General features: G+C 39.2%; 1 protein-coding gene across 7 annotated transcripts in view; it reads left to right on the top strand.

Annotated features, from left to right (window-relative positions):
• Window positions 1–376: 376 nt before the first annotated feature.
• The window catches only part of epha7 (eph receptor A7), an 83,718-nt gene continuing 69,495 nt past the window's right edge, over window positions 377–14,599 (top strand). For all 7 annotated transcript variants that reach the window (XM_051876102.1, XM_051876100.1, XM_051876097.1 and 4 more), the window contains exons 1-3: window positions 377–567; window positions 1,969–2,033; window positions 3,428–4,097. In XM_051876102.1, the coding sequence (XP_051732062.1) occupies window positions 474–567; window positions 1,969–2,033; window positions 3,428–4,097 (829 nt within the window). In that variant the 5' untranslated portion in view covers window positions 377–473. The remainder of the gene's footprint in view (window positions 568–1,968; window positions 2,034–3,427; window positions 4,098–14,599) is intronic.

The raw sequence follows: 14,599 nt of genomic DNA, 5'->3' as shown, positions 1-14,599 counted from the left end.
GAAAGTTCTCTCACTCTCTCAAAGTTTGTTTTGATATAGGCCTATCTACTGTTTTTACTATTCATTTAAAAACATTAGTGTAGCTTCAAGTACAGTATTTCGAATCGAAAATTAGAATATCAAATGTTTTTCTTAATGTAACAACGATTTTCTACAGTGCCCGACTATTCCTAAAGTTTGTGAATCCACACTAGTCTGTTTTAGACTAAAACTGAAGATCCGCCTTCGCTTTAAAGTGATTCGTCCGCGTTTCTAGACCGAAAGCCTTTCGCGCGCCTAATGTGGGTGTGCTCTCTGTCAGTCAAAATGAGTGACACGCTGAATGCTCTAAGCCCCGCCCCTCAGCTGCCGATGCTATTTGAGTGAGAGACGGCTGTTTTATTCACCCAGAGCTGGTGCTGGAGCGTCGTCAATGGGAAGGGAACGCCGCGTTGGAAAAAGCGCACACTGTTTAGCCAACTTTCAATTGCACCATGGTTTGCACCTCAGTTTCGTGTTTGTGGACTATATTTTGCCTTCATTTATGTTTTTATGTGAACACTGGAATAGCACAGAACACAAGAGAGGGTGAGTGCTAAAGTTTCCTTTATTGCATCCTGACAGCGCGAGCAAATCAGCAGATACAGTATCGACAGTCTGACAGACAACAGTTTTATTTTATCGCACATTAGACAACGACGTTCGCCTGACTGTGTTTGATATCATGAGTATTTATTTCCTTGACGCACAGACTTTCGCTAATCAGACACGAAGACGTGTAATTTACAACTGCACATCGCAACTTGACATGAAAACGTGATAGACAATATTTATCTGGTTAAGATTAACCCTCACAGCCCGGTATCGTCTGGTTATCACGTTCTCATTTCACCAGAAAACACTACGTGCTTTCCATATAGCCTACTGCAAAGAAACAACAGCAATACCAAACTTAAAAGATCTGCCTGATGTGCCTTAATGTTAACCAACCGGCCAGTAGCCTATACAGTCAATTCTGTAACTGGACTGCAACATATAGCTACCACGTTATTTATTTTAAAACACTCATGGGATCATCTTCAGTTAGCCTAGTAGTAAAGAAATTGTCCGGGATGAAAACCTCCTGCAATCATCAAGCAATCGAAGTGCTTGTGTAGCTATTACCAAGTTATCGAGTACAGATTTAACATGTTTCTACCGTGTCTGGACTGCAAAATAAGTAGCCCATATCACACATCAATATCGAATATATTACATATAGCATAAGCCGAAGGTATCGTGCCTCCTTGCCGAAATATGAAATTAAAGGATCATTCAATTCTGTAGCTATATGGTATAGGCTATAGCCTAAATACGTCCAGTTGAGCTTATGGCTGTTTGCTATTGTTCAATTATATGTGTATTGATTACTCAACATACTCAAAGACGAATTTATCAAATTCATTTATTTCTCTTTTTTAAATTAAGGTTCTGATCTCAGCTAATGCCCTTTTGAGAGTTTTTAATGACGATATTTCATTAAATTATTTATTTTATTATTTAACCAGATCTATTTATTCACATGATCACACTAAAAGCAGATAACGCTTCAATGAAATGCATTTAAATAACAAAATAGCGGTTAATTTCGCACGCGACGAAGTCGTTCTTAACCTGCGCGCGCGTATTCGCGTAATATCCTCAACGGTTCGAACGAAGGAACTTTACCTATTTCTCGGTCGCACACCAAAGAGAAAGCGTGTCCGTCGGTTATATTGACTCACGAACAGGTGTCGCACAGGTTTCAGAGGTGTAAGGTGCTTATTGTCATAAATCTCCACCGCTGTCTGCTGAAAATGGGTCAAACTCGCGCACTCTCTCACTTTTAGACTGTCTCTGAGCTCGAGCGCGATGTAAAATGCTTCTGGAATATGCGCGAGATGTGTGCCAAACATTTATCACAATTAAAGATGCATTATTGTAAGTGTGCGCTTTATGTGTCGTCGGCAGTGATCCTGCTGGATTCAAAGGCGCAGCAGACAGAGCTGGAATGGATATCGTCTCCTCCAAGCGGGGTAAGCTGGAAACTTTACAACTTTTTCTTTACACACAAACATTTAGGATTTTCACCTCTGTAACGCGCTTAGTACTGCATGTAGTATTTTAAGCGCAACCTAAAATTATGTGGTGGTATAATGTGTTGTGTTTTTTTTCTATTGTGAGTCTTTGCACCACATCACAATGTTTCTAAACAATGGTAATTTCATTTTACTTTACGTTATATGAAGGTGGTTTTGTTACTTTTAAAAGTTGTTTGTCGTTGTTGATCCTCAGCTAGTGTTTAAAGGTTTAAGGAAGCCGTGTAAAATACAAACGCAAAGTAAAATACAATCTACCAAGTTCTTTTGCTGAACTTTGTCGATTAACTTAAATTCTTTATTATGCTCCTGTTGGTGTTTGGGTTTTAGGTTTTTAGGTTTTGTAGGTTTTTGTAGTCTTGTAGGTTTTTAACAATTGATTTGAACACAACATCATCCTGAAAACTCAAAAAGTAACAGCAATTTAAACGTTTAGGATTCAGAATTTATGTTGTTTATCAGGTGATTTGATTGCAATATATCTTATTTAGAGTTAAAAAATTACAGCATTGTAACAACATATTTGTTTTTATTCATTTAACTTGTCATAATAATTTATGTCACAGTTTTACTCGCTTTTATGAGTTTTCAGAGTTACATCTTGCATTCAAAGTGGTCGAAAAAGTATGTATAGTGTGTTTTTATAAATTAAAAACTTTTTTTAATGAGATAAACAAATAGTGAAAGAAACACAGCCAACAAGTGTCCAGCGTACATGGAATTTAAGCCTTAGGTAGACGTTGTTCGAGAGAAACCCAGAAAATTAAAGTAGTCAGGTTGAGTCATATTTAAAAAATTTTAGAAATTAAAACCAGTTCATTTTGATGTTAACACAAGAAGCACGCTGTTCAGATACTTGACGAAAGTTTTTTTTTTTTTTGTGGGATTTGATGACTTCTAAAATGTGGAAAACATTTTGACTGGAAGTGTACATTATTACTATTGGGCATGCATTATTATTTTTTTTTTTTGCAGCAATACCTTTATAATATTATTTAAAATGTATTTTAAATCATTTTAATAAGTGTTTGCATTGACTGACTGATACCAACAATTATCAGAACTGCGCATATAATCGCAGACACTAAAATAAATATTTTAGGTTAACACAATACAGATATTTTAAATTCTCAAGTTATGCAAAGGATTTAAAAAATGAAACACCTGGCTGCAGATGAATTCATGCAGATCATTTCATATCAAGGAGTTGTGCATTTTTCACACAGAGGCCAGTTTTAACACGCTGAAACATTCTCCCTTGAGGTTATTTCTGAGCATTTTAGTACAGCACACGGTATAATGATGATTAACTATGTTTTCCTTTTTCTCAGTGGGAAGAGATCAGCGGCTTGGATGAAAACTACACACCCATTCGCACATATCAGGTCTGCCAGGTCATGGAGCCAAATCAGAACAATTGGCTACGGACTAACTGGATTGAGAAGGGCGATGCCCAGAGGATTTTTGTGGAGCTGAAGTTTACCTTGAGGGATTGTAACAGCCTTCCAGGGGTGGTTGGCTCTTGCAAGGAGACATTCAACTTGTACTACCAGGAAACCGACGTGGAGGTGGGCAGGAATATAAGGGAGAGTCAGTATGTGAAAATTGACACTATAGCTGCGGACGAGAGTTTCACTCAGGGTGACCTGGGGGAAAGAAAGATGAAGCTCAACACGGAGGTGCGTATAATCGGACCCCTCTCCCGCCGAGGCTTCTACCTGGCCTTTCAGGATGTAGGTGCCTGCATCGCTTTGGTCTCCGTCAAAGTGTATTACAAGAAGTGTTGGTCGATTATTGAGAACCTGGCCACGTTCCCAGATACGGTGACAGGGTCAGAGTTTTCATCGCTGGTGGAAGTGGAGGGCATGTGCGTCAACGACGCAGAGGAAGAGGCCGACAACTCTCCCAAAATGCACTGCAGCGCAGAGGGAGAATGGCTGGTACCCATTGGGAAATGTATATGCAAAGCTGGATTTCACCAGAAGGGAGATGCATGTGAACGTGAGTACTTTATTTTCATTCTCACACATCTGTTGGCATGCATTAGAGTGACACTGATTAACCTTGCACGCAACAGAAGAGAGGACAATGGAGCAATTAATAAGTTATTATTATGTGTAAGACTTGCTTATGTGTCCATTTACCAAGACAATCCCTGTTCTAATTGTTTGACTGAGTGCCCAAGCATAGAATTATCCCAATGCGAGGTAATTTATCCGAATTGCAGCAAAGCAATGCAATAACAAAACAAACCATGCTGAAAAAACGAAGCAGCTGAAGAACGATTAATAAAAGAATTGCAGAGTTAAAAAAAAAGAAAAGAAAAAAAGAACATGCTTATTGGGCAGAGATAATAATGATGGATTAAATGTGGGGGCAAAAATCCTTGGCACAATAATTGGAATCCCTGTTAGTAGTTTGATTTGTGGGCTCTTAATTTATAGCCTTATGCACATTGACACTGGAATTAAATGATAACTAGCACTCCAGCCTAGCTCTCAGAAACAACCCCGCTCTCTTTCTTCGTCTCTTTTCTTCTCTTTCCATTTGGCACCGAGCCAAACCAGTCGTTTGCAAATGACACCGCGTCCGGAGGAGGTTCAGCCCGACGCCCGGTCCTTCTCCGGACCTTTGAAATGACCCTGACAGAATGAGAAAACAAACAGCAGAGACCCGGGGTTATTTAAGAAGTGTCCGAACAGGAAACACAATTACAGTTGCCTCTGATATACTCTGCAATTAAGACTAAATCACTCCCAGTGCCATCACTGTCACTAATGGTGCTAAGCATTGTTTTTTTGGCAGTCACATGACACATGATTAGGATCTGCGGGAGAGGACCTCTTGGTTTTGTGTGGTTTAAGTGGCCGTCCAGCCTTTTTTCTGCCAATCTGGGTCACCTCCTCCAACTCTATAGATTATCACATGTGCAGACCAGTAATGATTTATCAGATATCTCCGGAAGGCTCGAATAGCTTTTATGCGGTGCACATACACGTCTACATCATTAAGTTATCACGTAAAGGGTGCTTCAGAACACTATTATGTTATCAAAAGCTAAAATGGGCAAGGCTGCTTCACGCTGAGAGGTTGCTGCAAAGCTGAAAGCCATTTCAAAAAGCCAGAAAGGGAGCAAAGGAGAAAGTTGATGGTGCTTCTATGTAATATGGGCTATTTGGCACACATTAAGCATAATAAAAGGATGCCTTTTATGTCTTTTTTTAAAATTCCACCCTTTTTAACCTATTAAACATTCAGGAATTTTTACTCACTCAAAGCAAAAAAAAAATAAAAAATAGTGAAGCAACGGCAAACTCTCAGAAAGTCTCGATGGCTTTTCCAGAGAATTAATCACTGTTCACGAAGCCATCTTGCATTCCTCAAAAACAATGTTGCGTGTTTCTCTCGGAGCTGGCGACAAACAAACCCTGTCACCCATTTAGATTCCTGCCCCCTTCTATTGTCACTTTATGAGTTGTGCGTCGCTCCTGGCATGAGTGGCTGTGATATTACCGCTGTAGTTAATCTAAATAAAATGAGCATGAGACTGCCGCATCAGCACTTCCTCTTAGCGATCCTCCCGATATTAAATTGCCTGTTCAGAGTTTCCCCCGAGCACCAACCAGACTGAAAAATACTGGTGTGTTTTCCACCTCTGTCAGAGAAACAGTAATGCAGTGCACGGTATCTGGGGCTGAAAGCCTGTGAGTGACAGGGGTCTTTTTAATATGGAGGACTGATCTTTCCAGGAGTATACAGCTCATGTTGCAGTTCTCTCTTTTTCTTTATCTTCTCTTTCTTATCCTCCCCTCGGGGCTCGGCCAAGGCACTGTGACCCTGAAGCCTTCGAAAGCTCCTGTTTTTACACCATCTCATCGTGTTCTGTTATAAAATCCATACTATTTATATACGAATAAGCACACAAACAGACGCTCATGCATACGGAGCAAAGTCTAAAATGTCTTGCATTAAAAATTGAGTGGGGAAACCTAAGGAGGGCCATGAAAATGCATGTTTTGACCGTCTCATTCATCAGATGCCTGATGGAGGATTGTGTGTCTTTCATTTCTTCCTCCTTTTTTCTCTTCCTCTTCCTCTAAACAGCAGTTTGTAAAGGACACACATCCGTTGGTATGGTATTTTATTTGTTTTTCTGCATAAACTTGTGCTAGGCAGGTGACTTTGACTGTTGTGATGTGTTTGAGACAAAAATATCTAACTTAAAAAAACAACAACCTCTAAACCCATCCTGTGATAGGGATAGTTCACCCAAAAATTGAAAATTCTGTCAAAAAATTATATCTTCTGTGAAACACAAAAGAAGTTATGATAACACTTCAGTATAGGGAACACATATTCACTATTAACTACGACTTTTCCCTCAATAAACTCCTAACTTACCACTTATTAATAACTTGTAAGCTAGTTGTTAAGTTTAGGTATTGGGTAGAATCAAAGGCTATAGAATAACACAAGACATGTCATTCGTACTGTTTTGAATGGGAGAATGTGCAATGCGCAATATGGCGGAATAAGTCCCGCCTTCTAAATAAGTGGCCAATCGTTGATTGGTAAAATCATCGCATCACTGCAGCGGCTGTTAGAATCTCCGGTTCCTATAGAAACAGTCAGATGCGCGCTTCCTATAGAGACGCGCAGTTAGGACTGCGCATGCGCATTAGCTTGATCTAGCCTGAAAAAATGCCTTTTTTTGTCATGATTCAAGCGTTCAGAAACAAAATTCATGAGACAGTTGTTGTCAGATTTCACTGCTGATTTCACATATTAAATTTAATCGAAAGCTTGGCAAACAGCTTTAGAGAATTTGATGTTTCCCCATTCAAAGAGATAGGAGCTACACTTGCATGCCCGGGAGGCGTTTCAAAGATGGCCGCCGAGTGAAATGACTTGTCTTAAAGGAATTTTGGTAGGATTAAGAATGTAGAATAAGGTCATGCAGAATAAGGCATTAATATGTGCTTAATAAGTACTAATAAACGGCCAATATTCTAGTAATATGCTTGCTAATAAGCAACTAGTTAAAAGACCCTGAAATAAAGTGTTACTGAAGTTATTTTGAAAATTATTCAATGAAAGTAAATGTTCTCTATAGCCGCAGGAACTTTCCCCAGGAACTAGGGACTTTGGGGTGTTTGGACCACAGGAACCAGGGTCTAAATTAAGTTCCAGGTAAAATTTCCCCCTCAGAAAGTCCCTGCTCACAAAGTAGTACTTTTTCAAAGTTCAGGAACTTTTGGGGGTGGGACTTGGGCGCTGAACATGCTGATTGGTTGAGTTCACGCAGCATTTTGATTGGATGACTCCACACAACATTTTTTTTTCAACCACCATTTTTAAAAGCCTGTTGCGGTGGGTGCAGTAAGAGTTGTTTGCTATTCGAATCAACAATGGAGTTTAAAAAATATGACAGATGGACTGACAACGATGTTCCAGCTTTATTAAGCTTATATTTTGCATGCAGTCCTATGTCACCGGACTAATTTGCCTAATTTTCACGGTACTTTAGTCCGCGATGGAAATGCAAACAGCAACAGGTCTGGGGGAAAAAAGTTCCTGGGACAAATTGTTCCAGGTAATTTCAGCAGAAACCCGGCTTAATATTATTTTGGCCCTCATTGACTTCAATTTCAAATGGTCAAAAACCTTCAAAATATCATCTTTTGTATTTCAGAAAAGTCATACAGTCTCCATCCCTTGCTCTCGTCAATTCATGGCACTCATGCAAGTCTCAATGCAAGGATTCACTCCTTCGTGCTTTTCTAGAGATCTGCTCCTTGCAGTTACAAGAATCAGTGTTATGGGTGTTGGAAAAAAAGCAATCTGAAGTGTTCAGCAGCATGCCAGAGTTTATTTGCATAGAGCTCAAGTAAAAATAGCGGCTATTCATTTGCGAAGCTCTGTTCAACAGTGTCTACTCAGAGAAAATGGAGACACTAAGTCCTTTGGAGGCAAAAAAGAGTCCTTGTAGACAGACATTGATCCCTTTGTTTTCGTTAAGCTTTTGCGAACAACTCGTGGAATGTATGTTGCTCAATCACATCACATTAATAACCGTATCTTGTCTAAAGAAATGCCTAATATTAACCGATAGTTGACCCACTCCTCCAGCTTGTGTTATTTACAAGGCAAGCCTCTGTTTATTATTCTAAGGGGGAAAAACAAGCTAGCATTGGCTAACATGCTAACAGGAGGAGGTACTGGCAAAGGCAGGCGCTGACACCATCCATCTCCCAGATGTCAAATAGTTGGACAGAAGTTAGTCAAAGCCTGATGGATTGCCAGAACACAGAAGGAGGGCAATAGCTGTGCAGACAAGCTGCAGAAGTAGCCGAGGTGGAGGGACGCAAGAGCAAGACCAAGACCCAGGCTCAGTGAAGGCCGTGCTTTGCATTTCAAATGATGCCACCAGGAGTTGGGGGTGGGCGGATTGTATAAAGGCCTGACACGCAAGTGATTGATAAGGTGTGAAAGTAAAGGCTACAAACAGTCATCCGTTAGAGAACTGTAAATGGGCTTAATTATTCAAATGGAGGCGAGTTCCTCAGGGAAGCCCGTTGGGTCCGAAGCTGTCAGGGTTAGAATCATCTGCTGATGGATAATGGCCTTCTCGGCCAGTCAGGGTCTTGGAGAACAGCAGCATGCTCTCGGAGTACTGTTTGTTTTTCCCCCTTGGTTTTGTCAGATGGAAAGTGGCTTTGAACACGAGCGGAGCTGTCATTGTGTTGTTGTCAAGGCTGTCAGTTGGCTGTAGTCCAGTTATTGATGTGTTGTAGTTGCTTCATGTTCACAATCACATTTCCTGTTGTTTCACTGGATCAAAAAAAAGTTCTTAGGTTAAATGACGAGTGGTTAACATACTGTCATTCATAATTAAATAAAGGAAAAAAAAAAGACACAAAAAGAACACTGTTCTGTTATTTTGGATTCTTGAGCTAATGTCTTGTTTGAACTGGTTCTTTATAATGAATCAGTCTGGCAACTTAGCAGTTCAGAGCAGCTATGGGGGTTTACTGAGTAAACTGAAGAGTCATTCTTCAGGTATATCTTCAAAATAAGCAGATGGTTATTACTGATGGTTATTAAAGATACTTTTCACAAAATAGTTTTGTTGTAAAATATTATTAAAAAATCAGATATGTTACAAAAAATATTATGTGAATACAAGTAATGTTGAATCGAATCAGTTATGAATACTACACATTTTTTCTACATACTAAAGCCCTGGGTATACTATATATGCATATGCTAATGTAAGCGCACAGTTGAACACACAGCCTTGGAAAGTATACTTCATTTGACACGTACACATACACAGGCGTTCGCCGCATGCACAGTTTTGAGCAATCTCTCGCCACGAGTTATAACCCATGTAAACATCTTTGTGTTCTTTCATGCTAGAGTTGTAGAAATGAGGGTACTTTCTAACCTCTTTGCACAAACTCGTCTATGTAGGCTTCCATTGTCGCTGTAGCTTGCATGCATTCCAGTCTTTTCTGTTCATGCAGTTTTTCTTTGACAACCTTGTGAATCGTCGCCCCCAGGGCATGGTTGCCACCTTGTGGATGAACTAATTACTGCAAAAAGAATTAAATGCGCGTGTGCAACCTGCGTGTACAAGTACGCGCGGTTACAAAAATCCGGCGGTGCGCTTACTCCTCTGATGACGATATTCGCGTCACATGCACTGTATGCTGACTCTTGTGTACACGTAAAATGTGAACTATACTTTTGGCTTAACTGATCTTCTAAATTCATTCAGCATTTAATACATATCCCAGTGGATCTACATCACAGCAGATGACAAATATGAACATCGGCAACAGCACTTCTGAACAACCATCTATATCGAGTGATTCTGTAATTTGTCAACTAAAAGTTATTTGGCTGATTCATATTACAGGAGCCAATGGCTCCATTTTCATTTTCTGGAGTCCTGGTTGTAATATTAGCAGGACATTTTCATACTAGAACAAGCCTCTTCCTAAGGCTTCCTTCCTTTTTTCCTTCTCACTCTGTAAAGGAGAAAAGTGTGCAGTTATGTAATAAGTTATTGATTTTGCTCTTAGGGAGAGATTGAGCTGCTGAGTCTCCTGCTCTGCCTCTCTCCCAGAGGAGAGTCACTCTGACAACAGACCCTCCCTGATGCTCACTGAGTGTTAAGGCCTTCAACCTGGTCACATATCACTTTCACCCGGTCGCCTCGGGCCAAAGCTGCTCCGAACACACACACACACACACATGCGCACGGCTGCTTTGTTGCTTTTAACACAGTGTCCGCTTGTCCAATTGCATCCATTAGTACGGATGAGCAGAGAGCAATTCGAAAAGAGAAGTGTGTGTGCCAGCGTTTAGGCAGCTAAAGGGGGTAAGCCGCCCATAGTTTGGGCCGCATGTGTGTGTACGCATGCATAAAAGAGTGTTTCTCTGGGTGTGTCGGGCTAAAAAGACTAAGCCTATCAAAATCTGCTTGTGTGTTTGTGTGCATGCAAGGGTTGATGGAGATGTCGGGACCTGTTAGTGCTGCTGGAGTTGCGAGCAGGGCGGTTGCTAGTAGGGGGTCTTTGTTCGGAGGGGAAAGAAGCCATAGAGTTGGCTCCTCAGGCAAGCCAAGGGTCAACTGCTCAGCTCATCCATCTTCCAGCCTGGCAGTGACCTGTCAGCTCGGCTGCTCACGTTACTAAGCAGAGCAGGCAGGCCTGCATTGTGCAAGCTGCTCTGTTTGCAACCATGTGTAAATGAAGTTAATATTCACTGACCCCTTGCCCAGCCCGTGAGCGACCCTGGTGACACCGCGGAAATCACAACGTTACCAGCGAAACGACGAAGATTCCTGGCTATTCACATGGGCTATTTATTTCACATTGCTTCAGTGTTTTTGTTCACCCTGTCAAAATTTGTGCGTTTGATGTAATGCCACATTTCTTTGCTGAGTCATGTTGAGCTTCATTGTGTTTTAGTAGATTGCTGAACTTTAGTTTTGCATTACACATGACAGAAATAGCATGCTTTGAATGCTGCTGGATTGAGGGAGCTCATGTTTTGCGCTTTTCCGCTCAAAAGGAAAATAGAGTTTGTGTGTCTTAAACCAGAAAGGCAGGTGTTGTCAGATGTTTTGTGATTATATACATAAGACTAAGTTATAGCATTACAAGCAATATTTTGGATTAATCCATTTTGTTAGGTGAAAGTTTGTATACATTGCTTAGAAGAAATTGTTTATATGTTATAAAAAAAGCTATTAATTTATTTAAATCAGTTTCAATTTGTTTACCGGAATATAAATCATAGTTACAATTGTTTATATATATATATATATATATATATATATATATATACATACATACATACATATATATATATATATGTGTATGTTGTAAATAATCTGAAAGGTTTATTTTTATTTGTAGTCATATAATTATTTAATATAGGATATGATTTTATTGAATTTGATCAACAGAACCCCTCAAGTAAACCCTACTGAAAAACCTATACCAAAATATATTTAAAATATATTTATTTAATACTAAGTATAGTACAAATCCATTAACACATTTACTGACATATCGCTTGAGACTTACTGATATAAATACTATAATTAACCTTGATTTGTATTTCTTTGTTGCACAATGCACATTTTTAATATTAAGCCTTAAATGTGTTTTAATCTCATTATTAGTAAGGATAATATGATCACTGTATAATATCAGTCTTTAAATGCAAGATATTGAAAGTGTACCTATAGTATACTTGCAATTGTTCCATATTAACACAATCAAATATACGTAAGTATATCTTTAGTTGGACCTCAGCACTACTTCTGGATAACTAAAGTGTATTAAGTAAAAAATGAGTTGTTTAGCAGACTTTAAGTACATCAATTTGGTAAACAAATACAGATTTTTATTTAGCACATAAATATGTAAATGTATTTGTAGCATACTTAGCATAAAATATTTCAAATACATTTTGGTATATTTATTTTTCACTAGGGAAAAGATCGAATTAATGAGAAATTTAAAAATGAACAAAACTTATTTGCATAATAGGCAGTTTGTGTCCAAGGCATTGCTAATTTTATGTTTTTCGGAAGTCACAGTGTACTTTTACAATCGAATCCTCTGAGATCCCACGTTTAAACAAATAGTGTGCTTTTTGAAGCTTTCCAAATTCACATTCAGAATCGTTTCACATTTGCGGTGCTCTGCTGGGGCCTAGATGCTGTTTGTTAATGAGAAGCAGACTAAATTCTCTCTGCTCATAAAATGAGATTAAGGAGAAGAAATGTCACACACACAGAGTGCTGTCTCTCAGCCAAGTTATTACTGAATGTAACTCGAAGTGAACACATTGTGCCAAAGAAGAATCAATAAAATTAGAAAGTAATGCCGTTCTCTACTTTTGTGGGGACAGCTACGAGCGGCACAGTAATCAAGACTATATGAAACGATCATTTGTCTGAGGAGATGATTATTGGAAGATAGAAATGTGTGCCACATGTTAGTTTTTCATGGATCACCAGCGGTGATGCTGGGATTTGATTGAGTGCTGTATCATTTAGTCTCTAGGCAGGGATAGAGACGGGTATTAGAGTGTGTGTGGGTGGCTTTGGGTGTGCGTGGGTGTGCATTTGTTCAAATGGGTGTGCATCCGTGCACGTTTGGACAGGTCACGTCTGTGTTTGGCTTCATAATGAGGGACCTTTGCTGGTTTGCCATTGTGCGTTCACTTAGTCACCTCTGTCAAAGCTGCAAAGTCATCCAGACTGTGTGTCTTGTGTGTGTGTGAGGGATAACTTGCTGATGGTGAAGGTTTGATTTAGATCCGATTAGCTGTGGTCATAGTGTTCTTAAGGAGATCATTCACTTTATTCTTCTAAGACCAAATTTTGGGGTTGTTTACTACAGTAATAGGTGTGCTTCACTTCCGCACTTCATAAACACACATACACATAAAGTTTGTGTTAAAAGAAAAAAGATGGGTAAAAAAGACAGGTTTAAGGGGAAGGTGCTAACTCGAGATGTCAATTTAATTGCTGGAAGCAGAGTAATGCTATAAGTATGTTTACATGCATTCATTTTAGGGCTGCCCCCTAATAGTCAACTAAACCTGGAGAGGCGTAGTCGACCAAGATTTTATTTGTCGGTTAGTCGCAGAAAAAAAAAACTCCACAGGCGGAGTCACGCAGTCCGTGAGGGACAGATCTTTAGCGGTGAGTCCTTGTGGTAATTACAGCATGTCAGGCAGGAAATCCAAACGTTTGCCTATCATCCATTCCCCTCAAATTTGGCTTATCAATTGAAACATGTAAATAGTAGCAACTTTACATGGCTGCTCGCTCTAACGTTAACCTAGATAAATGTGCGCTATTATATATCTAAGTGTTCTTGCGGAGTGTGGAAGGCAGCCAAAGTGTATCGTGCTTTACTGCATGACATGGAGGCGCTGGAGCGATCACTGGCATTTTTTTTTTACTTAAAAATACGGCGCCATTTTTGGTCATACGGATTAGAATAATACATCATTACGAACTGTAAAGGGTCTACTTTTATTTATGTACACTCACAATAACAACAAGACGTTCTGCTTTTGTAAAATAAAGAAAACAAACAGAATGCGCTTTCTGCCATCAAATACTCTCTGGTTATGTAATCCATATGAAAGGTGCATTTCTCTCTATAGGTGCATTACTGCAGAGATGACGAGTCAGCATCGTCAACTTCATCTTTGCAGCCGGCAATGACTTAGAAAACATTAGTTTATTAATAAACAATTCAAATGTTATTTTATAATAATAAGCTAATATAAACTTGAGTGCGAGGCATATATAGCCCCCCCTCCTCCAGTATATTTAAGTAATTAAATTAATATAAATGTGTGATTAGTTGACTAATGGCTTAAATGAATGACTATTATTCGACTACAAAAATCTTTAGTCAGGGACAGCCCTAATTCATTTATATTGATCTAAATGAATTCAATATGATTTCAGATTCTGAAAGGTCCTTTTAAATCTTAAACTTTGCAATCCAATTCACATTTTTTAGAACTGTAAAGCCATCAATCCGATTTGGGTGCATGTAAATGTAGCTAATAATTTGTGGTTTCATTTCTTTAATGTTAAAACCTTCTTTGTTTTTCATTTGCAAATCAATGCAGTAAATCAGGGCGAATGACGTGGAAGAGGAAGTGAAGGTGCCTCGGGATATGCTTATATTTTCTGTTTTGCAATCAGCCGCAAACAAGACCAGCATTTACACTTGGAAGGAAGCATTTCAAAGGCTTTTTAAATTCTGGTGAAAGCCCAAATCCTTTTTCTTAAAAAGCTGCTTTGTTCCAAAAGTGTTCCTTTTCACTGTAATAGTGACATTTCATGTTTCCATCTTTTCCGCTATCACAGAACATATCATATGCCAGGAAAGCCATCTGGGCAGATGCTGTGGGGATGAGTTGAGCTGTTGTATTTAACTGTAATGGATATTTTT

Source organism: Ctenopharyngodon idella, chromosome 20, assembly GCF_019924925.1.
Source record: "Ctenopharyngodon idella isolate HZGC_01 chromosome 20, HZGC01, whole genome shotgun sequence".
NCBI classification, from domain to species: domain Eukaryota; kingdom Metazoa; phylum Chordata; class Actinopteri; order Cypriniformes; family Xenocyprididae; genus Ctenopharyngodon; species Ctenopharyngodon idella.
The sequence above is the reverse complement of the archived record's forward strand: the minus strand, read 5'-3'. Positions and strand labels throughout refer to the sequence as shown.